The sequence below is a fragment of the Ranitomeya imitator genome, chromosome 3, assembly GCF_032444005.1.
Source record: "Ranitomeya imitator isolate aRanImi1 chromosome 3, aRanImi1.pri, whole genome shotgun sequence".
Lineage (NCBI taxonomy): Eukaryota > Metazoa > Chordata > Amphibia > Anura > Dendrobatidae > Ranitomeya > Ranitomeya imitator.
The window spans coordinates 799,631,928-799,646,310 of NC_091284.1; the positions used below are offsets into that span (position 1 = coordinate 799,631,928).

The following is a 14,383-nucleotide window of genomic DNA, read 5'->3' on the forward strand; positions in this document are numbered from 1 at the left end:
ATTTTCACTGCTCTGCGTTGTAAACACTTGGGGGTTCAAAGTTCTCACACCACATCTAGATAAGTTGCTTGGGGGTCTATTTTCCTATATGGGGTTACTTGTGAGGGGTTTCTACTGTTTAGGTACATCAGGGGCTCTGCAAATGCAATGTGATGCCCGCAGACCATTCCATCAAAGTCTGCATTCCAAAACGGTGCTCCTTCCCTTCCGAGCTCAGCCATGCGCCCAAATGGTGGTTCCCCCCACATATGGGGTATCAGCGTACTCAGGACAAATTGCACAACAACTTTTGCAGTCCAGTTTCTCCTGTTACCCTTGGGAAAATAAAAATTTGGGGGCTAAAGAATAATTTTTGTGGAAAATATTTTTTATTTTCATGGCTCTGCGTTATAAACTTTAGTAAAACACTTGGGGGTTTAAAGTTCTCACAACACATCTAGATAACTTCCTTGTGGGGTCTAGTTTTCAATATGGGGTCACTTGTGGGGGGTTTCTACTGTTTAGGTACATCAGGGGCTCTGCAAACGCAATGTTATGCCCGCAGACCATTCCATCAAAGTCTGCATTCCAAAACAGCACTCCTTCCCTTCCGAGCTCTGCCATGCACCCAAACGGTGGTTCCCCCCCCCCCCCCCCCCACATATGGGGTATGAGCATACTCACGACAAATTGCAAAACAACTTTTGGGGTCCAATTTCTTCTGTTAACCTTGGAAAAATAAAAAATTGCTGGTAAAAGATCATTTTGTGGAGAAAAAAAAAGGATTTTTTAATTTTCACGGCTCTACATTATAAACTTTAGTGAAACAATTGAGGGTTCAAAGTGCTCACCACACATCTAGTTCATTAGAGGGTCTAATTTCCAAAATAGTGTGACTTGTGTTGGGTTTCCACTGTTTAGGCACATCTGGGGCTATCCAAATGCGACATGGTGTCCGATCTCAATTCCAGCCAATTTTGCATCTTTGTGGTCACATTTCTCCTGTTACTCTTGGGAAAATAAAAAATTTGGGGTGAAAAGATCATTTTTGTGAAAAAAAAATATGATTTTTTTTATGGCTCTACGTTATAAACTTCTGTGAAGCACTTGGGGGTTCAAAGTGCTCACCACACATCTAGATTAGTTCCTTAGGGGGTCTACTTTCCAAAATGGTGTCGCTTGTGGGGGGTTTCCACTGTCTAGGCACATCAGGGGCTCTCCAAACGCGACATGGTGTCCGATCTCAATTCCAGCAAATTTTGCATTGAAAAGTCAAATGGTGCTCCTTCTCTTCCGAGCTCTGCCATGCACCCAAACAGTGGTTTACCCCCACGTATGGGATATCGGCGTACTCAGGACAAATTGTACAACAACTTTTGGGGTCTAATTTCTCCTGTTACCCTTGGTAAAATAAAACAAATTGGATCTGAAGTAAAATTTTTGTGAAAAAAAGTTAAATGTTCCTTTTTTTAAACATTCCAAAAATTCCTGTGAAGCACCTGAAGGGTTAATAAATTTCTTGAATGTGGTTTTGAGTACCTTGAGGGGTGCAGCTTTTAGAATGGTGTCACCTTTGGGCATTTTCTGTCATATAGGCCCCTTAAAGTCACTTCAAGTATGAGGTGGTCCCTAAAAAAATAGTTTTACAAATTTTTTTGTAAAAATGAGAAATCGCTAGTCAACTTTTAACCCTTATAACTTCCTAGCAAAAAAAAAAGTTTGTATCCAAAATTGTGCTAATGTAAAGCAGAAATGTGGGAAATGTTATTTATTAACTATTTTGTGAGATATGACTCTAATTTAAGGGCATAAAAACAAAAAGTTTGAAAATTGCAAAATTTTCAAACTTTTTGCCAAATTTCCATTTTTTTCACAAATAAACGCAAGTCATATCGAAGAAATTTTACCACTATCATAAAGTACAATATGTCACGAGAAAACAATCTCAGAATCACCAGGATCCGTTGAAGTGTTTCGGAGTTATGAACTCATAAAATGACAGTGGTAATTTATTTATGGATAAGGGGTTATCCGAGCATTCTCGTGTGCTAACCGAGTGTGCTCGAAAACTATGTTTGACTCCCTGCGGCTGCATGTCCCACAGCTGTTCGACAGCTGCAACACATGGAGGGACTTCCTAGCAAACAGGAAATTCCTGCATGTGTTGCGCCTATGGAACAGCCGCATGGACTCTAGCATATTTTTCGAGCACACTGGTCAGCACACGAGCATGCTCGGATAACGCCTTATCCGAGCACATTCGTTCATCAAAATTAAATTCCCTTTTTTTGTAAGTTTTTATACAAACTTCACACTTCTTCTTTGTACAGATTGGTTACTGGAATGATATGGATAAACTGGTTTTGCTCCAGCATGAACCTTCCTTTAGAAACGATTCATCAGCCATTGAAAACAGGACAGTTGTGGTGACAACAATTCTGGTAAGTTTCTTTTTTTTTAATATTTTTTTTTTTTAATTCTTTGATATTTAGATTATTCTCATGTGGCTAAGATCTAAAAGTATAACATCTTTTAAATTCACTTGTAATTTATAAAGCATTAATGTAGCCTCAAGTCAAAGAGTGTCCTAGTTTTCTTGGGACAGCCTGAGGTTTTGCCATTGGAAATCTTTTGAGTGAAGCTTTTTAATACGAGCAGTCAGACTTCAGTTACCAACAAATTTGTATAATTAGTGGAAATTGCTTAAAATATAACCTTTTTATGGTGAAATACCACCCACGTAAATGATGTGCGAGTTCTTTTTAAACCAAGTGAAATATATATTATCATTTTTATTTTAGGTTTCATTACTTATAATTTTCCACTTAAATTATTTTTTTTTGTAAAGGAATTTCGACAAAATTGATAGTTATTATAGGAAAATTGAGGAAAAACAATGGACAATAACTCGCTCTATTTTCATGTTCAAGATTTTTTATTAGAATATTTGAATATAATCTATAAAATGAAAACTATTTTATTACGTAGGGAATAATATTATATATTTTACATTGTTATTAGTTTTTTAATAGAAACATTATTATATATAGAAAATAAAACATTATAGTTATTATAACTATTCCTTATATTTTTTATTATTTGCCATTATTTTTTATTATTGTTTTTATTTATTGTTTTCAACAGAGTTTAGTGTTAATCTAGACAGTTTTTTTTTTAAAGGGAATCTGTCACGTAGGAAAAACGCTTTTTACTTGCAGATATGGGGTTAATCTGCAAGTAAATAGTGTTCCAATGCTTTACGGCCGTTTTACTAAAAATGCGGCCACTGGCAGAAACTGAACTTACTGTATTTCTTCCCAGGAGCCGCCAGCTTTCAGTCATGGAGGTGGTACTTGGTTTGTAGGGTTGCCAACTTTATTTTTTTATTTATTTTTCTCGACCACTTCTCAAAAAATCACAGACAGTCAACTTTTTTTTTTACGAACACATTAGAAGACCATAATAAATTATTAAGATGATAAGTGATACATGTCTATGCCCCATAAATCCTATATGAAGATATTAGCTGCGTTCACTATGATTTCTAAAAGTGTGATAAATGGGGATTAGTGGATGGTCGGGTTCGACCACCCATGAGTCCAAAATTCGGTTTGGGTATCAGAACTATACCAGAACTTGAACCGGAACCCCATAGAACTCAATGGGGACCCGAACTTTAGTGATGTAAATCTCTCTCTCTATCTCGCTCTGCGCATCTGAACTCCAAATACTAAAACACACTTCTGGGAGAAGTCTGTGTTTGGAATTCATGACCGAAAACTAGGTGTCCTGTAAGAAACCCTAACTTTACAGTTCGGATTTGCGCATCTCTAGTGGTAAATACAGTCACAAAAATCTGTACAAGTCACCCTAGCTTCAAAACAATCATGGACATATCACTTTTTTATGGTCAGGGGATAAAAGTGCCCTATTTTTATGGACTGTCCAGAAATTTCTTGATGGTTGGCAACCCTAATGGAGCAGCTCCAGTACCGCTCACTATACTGTAAACATGGCCGGCACTTGGATTGACAAGCTGTCAATCTAAGTGCACGGGCATGTTTACAGCCGCCGCTCACAGTATAGTGTGCAGGAAAGAGAGCGGTGCTGCACCTAACCCATGACTGAAAGCCGGCGGCTCTTGGGAAGAAATAAGTTCATTTTCTCCCAGTAACCGCCCTTTCGGTAAACCGGCCAAACAACTGAAAGCCGGCGGCTCTTGGGAAGAAATAAGTTCATTTTCTCCCAGTAACCGCCCTTTCGGTAAACCGGCCAAACAACTGAAAGCCGGCGGCTCTTGGGAAGAAATAAGTTCATTTTCTCCCAGTAACCGCCCTTTCAGTAAACAGGCCAAACAACTGAAAGCCGGCGGCTCTTGGGAAGAAATAAGTTAATTTTCTCCCAGTAACCGCCCTTTCGGTAAACCAGCCAAACAACTGAAAGCCGGCGGCTCTTGGGAAGAAATAAGTTCATTTTCTCCCAGTAACCTCCCTTTCAGTAAACCGGCCAAACAACATTATAGCGCTATTAACCTGCAGATTAACCCTATATCTGCAGGCAGTTAGCAGTTTCTTAAGTGAAAGCTTCCCTTAATGCCAATGGCCTACAATTTATTGCTATTTCAAAAGTGGACCTTCAGCAAAAGTTATAGTTTGGGGGAGGTTTTTTAGCAAAACTGAGAAAGACAATGGACAATAATTTACTAAGTTTTGGTTAAAAAATAATTAAATGGGATTGGATGAAAAAAAAACACGTAGAATATAAAAATAAGTTCGTTATTAAATAAAATGCGTTTAGGTAATTGTTATTTAAAATTCATTATTTTTTGGCATCATTGTGTTTGTTCTTTATGTGGGAAATATAACCGGTCATCTAAACAAATGCATGCCCTATAAAATGTTATTATCACATTCTAAGGAGAAGGAGGGTAATATATTCCTGATTCTACAAATCTTTTATATTGCAGATATATAATATTATTATTTATATGTCTCTGTTTAGCTTCTTTTTTTATTTTTTCAGTTCCAAATTTCCTTCCAGAATAAATTTAATATTTTCTTCAGCACCAGGGACAGCTATTTGTCAGTAGTTATTGATGTCAATGTGATTCATTAATTTTTCCACCACCTCACTGTACATTTGGAATTTAATACATTGACTTCTTAAGTGACTAAAGGAAAAATGAGAAAATCCTTATGTTTCATTGTAGAACGGTGGAACATAAATCACGTTTCTTTATTGCCGCAGTTACATCAAGTGTATTTGTCAGCTTCCAAAGTCAGCCCTTCAACTCTGCCCTTTAAATCAGCTGTCAAAAAAGGCGGGTGGAGGATAACCTTTACTGTCTGGACTTTCCACTACACTTCCCTGCACTTTTCACCCGCTCTGTTACACTTGACATTAAAAATGATGAAATAAAGAAATGTCTTTTCAATGGGAGTTACATGTTTAGAACACTATTTTTTATATATATTTTTTTTTTTATTTTTACTATAATTGTAAAATCAAAAAACTGGTTAAAAAAATTTAAAATATTCCAATCTTAATCCAGGAACTATTAGATGACATTTGCATGATGCTTTATATAAACTCTGTGAGCTTTTTGTACGGTGAATATTTTCTTTTTCCTAAAAGATTGAGTAAATGGAAATCATACTTCAGTACAGTCCTCCTCTTTTCAGCCTCTGATGAAGAATCCTATTTTAAGAAATTGATCAAGAAAGAACAGATTTTCAAGATCCAGCGACCATTCCTTGCTATGGCTCAAGTATAAATCACCAATGTAGTCCAAATAGTAAAAACTTTTTGTTTTTTCGTTTTGTTTTTTTTTTTTCCTTCAATCTGTCATGTGGATCATTATCGTCCTGACTTTACAATCACCCCCTATAACTACTATTAGAAATGACTTCCATGTTATGGTAGAATAGTACCGGCAGAATGTACAAATATATCCCCACCCCCAAGGTTATTGAATATATTAAATGATTATGAAAGCTGAGGTTTTCTTTAAAGTTTGATGTGATATCAATAAAATGTAATGTATGAGTTAAAAGGGGTTTCCGGGATTTTAACATTGGTGGTCTAGCCTTAGGATAGCTCATAGATGGCTGATCGGTGGGGGTGCGACATGCAGCATTTGTACCGATCAGCTGTTCCTGATGTCGCCAGGGGGCGGAACTGTTCAGTTCCGAAGCTGTACAGCACAGCTCCGTCGATGGAGTAGTGGTCGAGGCTGGGTACGGCACATCCCCCCCCTATTAATTTGAATAGAGGGCGGATGTGCAAAATCCAGCCGCGGACATTTTTCTGTCGACAGAGCTGTACTGTACAGCTCCGTAAGCAGTTCCGTCCACCACCAACACCGGGGACAGCTGATCAACAAGGGTGTCGCACTCCCACTGATCAGACATGTCAGACATCTTAACGATAGGTCATCAATGTAAAGTCCCAGACAACTATTTTAAAACTACTACTCCCATACAGGTGAATATCTAGTTTAGGCCCCCTTCACATGTCCGCGTTTCTAGTGCATATGGCATCCGTCCTATTCACGGATTACGCATATAGTCATTATAATCTAAGGTGCTGCACATATGTCTATTTTTCACCAGCAGCACAGATGTTTAGAGCCAATACAAGCCTATGGGCCCGTGTGACACACGTACAGCAAACGGATGGCATCCGTGTATCATTTGTTTGCTGTATGTTTTTAACATTGCAAAGTATAGGAGAAAAGTTTGAATTGATTTTTCTTAAAGGGAACCTGTCAGCAGGATTGTGCACCGTAACCTGTAGACAGTATCAGGTTGGCGCCGTTATACTGATTACAATGATACCTGGTGATGAAATCTGTCTTGTGGTTGTTGTTTAATCTTTATTCTCAGTTTTGAGTTAATGAGATTCTCGTGCTCTGGGTCAGCCTGTGGGCGGGGATGTGGGTGTGGCTGTGGGCGGGGCTCTGTGGAGCTCTGCTTACATATTATGACAGGTGACTGATCCCTCATTAGCCTGCTCCCTATTTTACATACTGAATATAATATGTATTTGAAAAAAAATCACATTCAGCGGCAGCAATGGCTGCACTGTAGCATGAACGCATCTATAATATACATTAAATTATTTTATTTAGTGATGTACATTTGTTCTGAAAAAAAAATTCTGTCTCAAAATGGCGCTAGATACTACTCCGCAGGCGCCATTTTGCTCAAGGAAAAAAAAAATTGGTCTCCTCCAAGATGACACCAGTAAAATCTATCGGATTGTCTATAGATGCTTCTGCACAGGCTCGGCCGGCGCCATTTTGAGAGATTTTTTTCAGAATCAATATATATCACTAAATACAATAATTTAATGCATATTATAGATGCGATCATGCTGCAGCGCAGGCGCCTGCCTGCTGAACGTGATTTTTGTTTCCAGTACATACTATATATTCAGTATGTAAAATAGACAGGTCAGTGAGGGATCAGTGACCTGTCATAACCAAACAGATCAAATGTAAGCTGAGCACTACAGAGGCCCACCCACAGCCCCGCCCACAGCCCCTCCCACAGCCCCGCCCACAGGCCTCCCCAGAGCATGAGAATCTCATTAATTGAAAACTGAAAATAAGGATTAAACAACAACCACAAGACAGATTTCATCAAAAAAGTATCAATGTAATCAGTATGACGGCGCCAACCTGACACTGTCTTTAGGTTACTGTGTACAATCCTACTGACAGGTTCCCTTTAAGCTGTACCAGAAAAAAACAGATAGCACACTGATCCAAAACAATGATGACACCGGTAGCGGTTCTTTCCGGTACCAGTATTGTATGGACGTTTGAATGGGGCCTTACGTTGTATTTCTGAAAAGAATTTATATTATTCTAAAATATTTTGATTCTACAATTTGATTTTTATTTGACAATTTTGGAAAGCAACAATGACATAAATATAATGATTATTTGAAGTGAACATACACCTTTTATTAACACTAATTCTAAACCTTAAAGGGTGTCAGTCAGCAGATTTCTGCAATTTAATCTGAGAGGAGCATAATCTAGGGCAAGTGAGCCTGATTCCAGGGATGTGTCACTTATCAGGCTGTGTGTTGTAGTTTCAATACAATCAGTGTATTATCAGTAGGAGATTATCACTGCAGGACTAGGTCAAATTTGTTCAGCACTCAGGCTAATCTGTGTAACCCCACCCTCACCACTGATTGGCAGCTTGCTAACAATATAAAAAGGAAATTGTTAATCATTGATGGGGTGGGGTTAGAAGCAGCTCAGAATTCTGAGTACTGCTACATTTAAAGCAAAAAATAGGTGGATCCTATCAAAACTGCACCAAGCAGCCCAGTTAATGACACATCGCTGGAATCAGGGTCTCAGCTCCTACGTTATGCTGCTCTCAAATTACATAGCAAAAACCTGCTGACAGTTTCCCTTTAAAAAGTGTATGACTTATATGACCAACATCTTGATACTACCCCTACTTTCATATACTCATATGTCTGGCCAGTTAGGAAGCTGCTGTTGCTGACAGATTTTTATTATGAACTGCAATTAGGGCTGTTTAATTTTTTGGATTATAAATTTCAACCAAATTCTTTTTTAATATATTTTTATAGTCGTCAGGGCTGATTTTACCAACACAATCCTTGCACCTAGACATAGGGGCCGATTCGTCAAAGATTTTCCGTAAGAATGCTAGTGTAAGGCTATGTGCACACGTTCAGGATTTCTCGCAGAAAATTCCTGAGAAAAACCTGAAATTTTCTGCAAGAAATCTGCATGCGTTTTTGCTGCCTTTTTGATGCGTTTTTTTCCGGACATTTCCCAATGCATTTTCTAGTGATAAAATTAATGAACATGCTGCGTTTTTTACCGCGATGCGTTTTTTTTTGCGGAAAAAAACGCATCATGTGCACAAAACATGCAGAATTCATTCTAAATGATGGGATGCTTATTGTATGCTGTTTTTTGTGGTTTTATAGCGTTTTTATCAGGAAAAAACGCGAAAAAAACGCGAAAAAACAGCAACATGTGCGCACAGCTTAAAAGCTTTGAAAGGTGGCTGAATCTTTGCTTATCATGAACTTGTGCAAAAATATTGCAACTTTATGCATTTTTAACGATAGTTTGAATCAGCTCAGCCTAAAAGGGAGGAGCGCGAGAGGAACCGCGACAAGTTGGAACGTGGCCACACCTCTCTGTCCAATTTACTAAAAGTGTTGATGTTTTGTACTCCAGAAATGTAGTAAGAGCACAGCACTCAAAAAAGGTTCAAATTAATGAATTTGGCAGCTTGTTCTCCAGCAAGCCTGGGGCAGCCCGAGTGAGTATGCACTATGCATGTATTTATGTGTTTTTACAAGCTTAGATCTAGGTCGTGTGCCTGTGTGAATGAACAGGACTGATGGTAATATTGAGGTTTTAATTAGCTAATCAGAACCGAAAAAACAAAATGAATGGTATATCCTAGTGCCCGGTAGATGCAGATAAGATCTCTCAGCAGCAGCAGCTACAATAACCTAAATTTTCATAACTTCCATGTAGTAACAAGACAACAGGAACATTAAAGAGGACCTATCATCAGTTTTAGCTTGTTAAAGGGACTCTGTCAGTGGGATCAATCATTTATAGACGCCTTCCCACCTGCTTGGTTTCCAACTATCTCCACCCTTCTATATCTTTATGAAGCACCGAGCGGTAAGACTTCGTTTGAACAGTCATTCTGTGCTGACCGTGTCCCTTTAAGGTGGCCACATCATGGCATAGCTGAATAAAACATTTTCATTTTTCATTTCGCATCTCCATTGCCTAGATACTAGCTTGTAATATGTAGATTTCAATTTATGCTAATACACAATAGGCAAAGATTTTTTTCTTGGGGGTGTGAACTTTTTCCCCTGCATGATGTTCACCAATCATAAGCAAGAGGTCTCATGCAGGGGACAAAGAAAATGAACATGCACCCAGAGAAGGACACAACAGAATTTCTACTATGAGACATGTAATGACAGACAGCCCTGCTCTCCTCTGTGATCTCTGCAACTACTGTGTAGTATAAAACAGAACTTAATGTCATTCAAAAACCACTTGCAGCTTTCATCTCAAGGCAATGCAAAGGGAAGGGAAAGTAGAGCATAGCTGACAGTGCCCTGAGATGAAAACTACAAGACATTTTTGTTACAACACATAGCTATGCTCTACTCTGTAGATTCCAGCAGTAAAATAATGGAGAAGAGCAGGGCTGTGTGTCATTACATGTTTCACATGAGAAAGTCTATTATGACCTTCTCAGGTAGGGGGGGCGTGTTCTTTTTTTTATTCCGCCGCATGACATCACCTGCTTATGATTGGTCAACATCAAGCAGGGGAAAAAGTACACACCCCCTTAAAAGAATCTATACTAACGACCTCTTAGCCTTAGCATTTATTAAAATGTCATCTTTATGAGCTAATTTCTCTTCAATGAAGAAGAAAAATAAAAAAAAAATAAATGAATGTTTTATTCACCTCTGCAGCACTATTCCAGAATGTGGCCAGTTTAGTTTGCTAAAACTGGTGAAAAGACCTCATAAAGGCCAAAAAAAATGTGTGGATAGAAAAAGTAATCAGAATATATAAAAAAAATGTTATATCCCGCTAATTCTGTTTCTAATTTAATGTGTGTACAAGAGTGGCAATCTCTTTTCAAAAGTGTGATGCGCTGATTCGAAAATATGGCCGCTAATGGAAAGCCACGGGACCCGACCTGACCATTAGTATACTCCATTTAATAACTTTGCGCACCGCACTGCGCATGCGCCAGTTTCTATTGCCATGTGCAATATTTGTGTTACTAATGGGCAATGTTGTGTCCTGTAAAGCCGCACTGTATCAGGGATTTACTTTTGAAAAGAGGGCATTGCCACTTCTCTAATAATTGCATTATATTAATTATTTGATTAAACGAATTGGTTGATGCACATCTTTAAAAATCATTACAACCGCCGAACCCCTTTAAAAATTGCCATAGAGACTTAGCGTAATCTAAATTTAAATTAAAGTGTCCCAATCAAGGTTTCACTTCATATTATTATTATATTGGTCTGCAATAACCTATAGCTCATTATAATATGTACAATAAAGTTGGAATAAAATGTACACGGTAATTGTTACATATATATCGTTTCCATTATGTTAACGATATGGACACCTTCGGAAGGCTGTTTTTTTTTTCTTTTACTGAAATTATTTTTTGCATTTGGGTTTCATTAAAGTTTTGCTGTCTGCAGAACGAGTTAACAGAGAATCTGCCAGTGAGCGTTTATAATTCTTATCCTTGATCTTCTGAATTCTTCTCAGCTGACTTATAACCCCAAAAGTTCAGCTTAACTTTCACGTGGTCATGAATCAGTTGAGCGGAGCATAGAAGAAGTCTCCTGTTAGAGCCTACTCACTCATTCTCAGTTGACTCATTCTGCAGCCAGCAATAGACAATAATAAAATAGAATAAAATAATAAAATAAGCAGTAAAAACAATAGATAAAGCTATAGAATCAGTGCAAAATGTTTAATTAAATCCAACTGCGAAATATAAAGGGATAAAAAAAAAATGTCCCTGAAAGTGTTCACATCCTTTAGGTTACCTTTGTAGATAAAGCGCTTGACATTTCTCTACGGCTGTGTCGTTAACCTAGTAAAACGTGACTAGTGCTTAGCATACATGGCATGCGCCACAGACGAACGCCGCCGACGAGTTCCTGCTTCATAGCTTTTATCGTATAGTAAATGCTAAATGTCAGTGTAAGGTTTGCATTGTGTGCCAGCTTTTATTTGTTTGGCCTGATATCCCAATAAGACATTTTTGTTATTCAATTTATTCATTTTTTGGACAGTTTAGTGAAAATTGTGATTGTTTTTTTTTTGAAAATACAAATATATATGCAAATACAGTAACCATAAAGCAGAATGTCGACATTTAGGCACCTCCAATTATGTTTCATGACTAAAAGATCAAATTGTGAAATGGCTTATGCAGGACCAGAGGAGGTAGCCATTTTTCCACCAACTTAGAGACAGGCTCTAGTGTACAGCTGACGCATTGGGAGACTTTTTAATGGTTAGGATTATACTGGCTAGGATGCAGAAGGAATCCATAATGTAGGGACAGAGACCCTGATTCCAGCAATGTGTCACTTACTGGGCTTCTTGCTGTAGTTTTGATAAAATCATAGGTTTAATAGCGTGAGTTTATTACTTGAAAACTAGTAAACCTTCTGCCATTTATTCCTCCGTATTCATGGGCTTTACATAACCCCGCCCCCACCACTGATTGGCACAGAATACACACAGCGCTACCAATCAGTGATGGGGCGGGGTTATACAGAGTTCAGCATTCAGAGAACTGCAGCAAGCAGCCCAGTAAGTGATAGATCACCTGATTCAGGATCTCTGCCACTTCATGATGCTGATCTCAGAACAGGTAGCAAAAACTGGCGACAGATTCCTTTTAAATGTCTGTTCATTAAATGAATTTCCCACTAAATTCATTCATCAGTCCCCAGGATAGGTGATCAGTGTGAGCTCGCTGAGGTCTAACCACCGGGATCCCCAGTGATTCCAAGAACAAGTGTTCCCTATTTTGATCAAGCAGTAGTGATGACCTTGGCCTTCCATTAACTTCTATGGCTCTATGTTACTGATGGAGATTGCTGTTCAGTCAGTCCATAGAAGTGAATGCAGCTGTGGTTAAAGAGGTTACCCACTACTTTAACACTGATGAACTATCCAATGGCTGATCGGTGGGGGTGCGACACCCAACACCCCGGCTGATCAGCTGTTCTTGGTGGCGGCGGCTACCGGAACTGAACAGTTAAGGAGATACTCCGTCTACTGATAGTGGCCGCAGCTGGGTACTGCCCATCCACCCCTTATTGATTTGAATAGGGGGCGGATGCGCAGTACTTGGTCGCAGCCGCTATAGAGTTGATGGAACTGTGCCATGTAACTCAGTAACTAAGCCGTTCCGGCCACCGCCGACACCTGGAACAGTTGATCAGCGGAGGTGCCATGTGTTGCCCCACCACTGATCAGACTTTGATGACCTATTCTGAGGATGGGTAGTGGACAACCTCTTTATGTATGTAAACCATGGCTCTATATACAAAGACAACTTTAGGACACGGTTATTGGGATCGGACAACTGCACATCGGTAAACTGGCTCATGGGTGACGAGGATTTCCAGGAAGTCTTTTGTTATTGGCTAATTTCAATAACGAGCATTTTATTCCTCAGCCGATCTTTAACTAATCCAAGAGCTGCATATACAATGCTGCTGGTTCGCACTAGGACAGTTTTGGGCACCGATTCATCCGGGTGTTTATTCCAGAATTTTGGTATTAAAAAAACCCCTTCAAATTTCACAAAATTTTTGCTCAACACAAAGTTGCTAAAAAAAATGCAAATATTGGCATTTTCACCACTTTTATACACCTCTGCCAAAATTGGTCATGGCTGGAGCGGGACCGAGCCTGGCAAAGTTCACCTGACAAAATTATTAAAAGTTCCTTACTCCAGAATTGTTATTCCAGGCCCTGACTGGAGTAACATTTCTGGTGAGACGCATGAAGGCGCTTAACACTGATAAGATGTTCTGAATTCAATAAATGGTAAGCGCCTCTTCACGAATTAGGCACGTCTTATTCCTGCACAGCCCTTATTAATGTGGGCGTATCGAATGCCAGTCTTAATCAATCGGGGCGTTGGTGCTTACAACTTAGCTCAGCTCCTATGACACATTGGGACATTTTACTAGTGCAGACAATGTCAGCGAAGAATAGTGGAAAATGTAAAGGGGTTGTCCAGCTTGAAAAGAAAGTTGTGCTAATTTGTGTGAAATTAACTTAAAGCAGTGTTCCCCAAGTCCGGTCCTCAAGAGCCACCGACAGGTCATGTTTTCAGGATTTCCTTACTATTGCCCAGGTGATGGAATTATTGCCTGTGCAGGTGATGCAATTATCACCTGTGCAATTCTAAGGAAATACTGAAAACATGACCTGTTGGTGGCTCTTGAGGACCGGACTTGGGGAACACTGACTTAAAGGGTTATTATCTAAAAATTCAATTTATCCCCTTTGCACAGATAGAAGATAAGTTGATGATCACTGAGGGTCTGACTGCTTGAGGTCCCAGATTATTGTGAGTCTCAAGAATAGGCGACCCATTCTGTATGGAATTCTTGGCTATTTTCATCAGTCCCATAGATTGGAGCAGAGACTGTGTGCCATGGTGTTCTCAGGTTTCAAAAGCCTGTTATTGGGGGCACCAGCAATCAGCAAGATAGCTTATGTTTGGGGAATAACCCTTTGAGAAAGCTACCCCGATCTTAAGGTCTCATAAGGATATCAGCACCTCTACTTCCGCTTTGT

At 39.0% G+C, this 14,383-nt stretch overlaps 1 protein-coding gene across 5 annotated transcripts in view; it reads left to right on the top strand.

Annotated features, from left to right (window-relative positions):
- Nucleotides 1–14,383, top strand: part of GRIA4 (glutamate ionotropic receptor AMPA type subunit 4) — a 491,449-nt gene that overhangs the window by 393,462 nt on the left and 83,604 nt on the right. For 4 of the 5 annotated variants that reach the window (XM_069759215.1, XM_069759217.1, XM_069759214.1 and 1 more), the window contains exon 9: nucleotides 2,310–2,420. In XM_069759215.1, the coding sequence (XP_069615316.1) occupies nucleotides 2,310–2,420 (111 nt within the window). Of the gene's footprint in view, nucleotides 1–2,309; nucleotides 2,421–5,660; nucleotides 7,186–14,383 lie in introns of those variants that run through there. The other variant, XM_069759218.1, reaches the window with a different exon arrangement.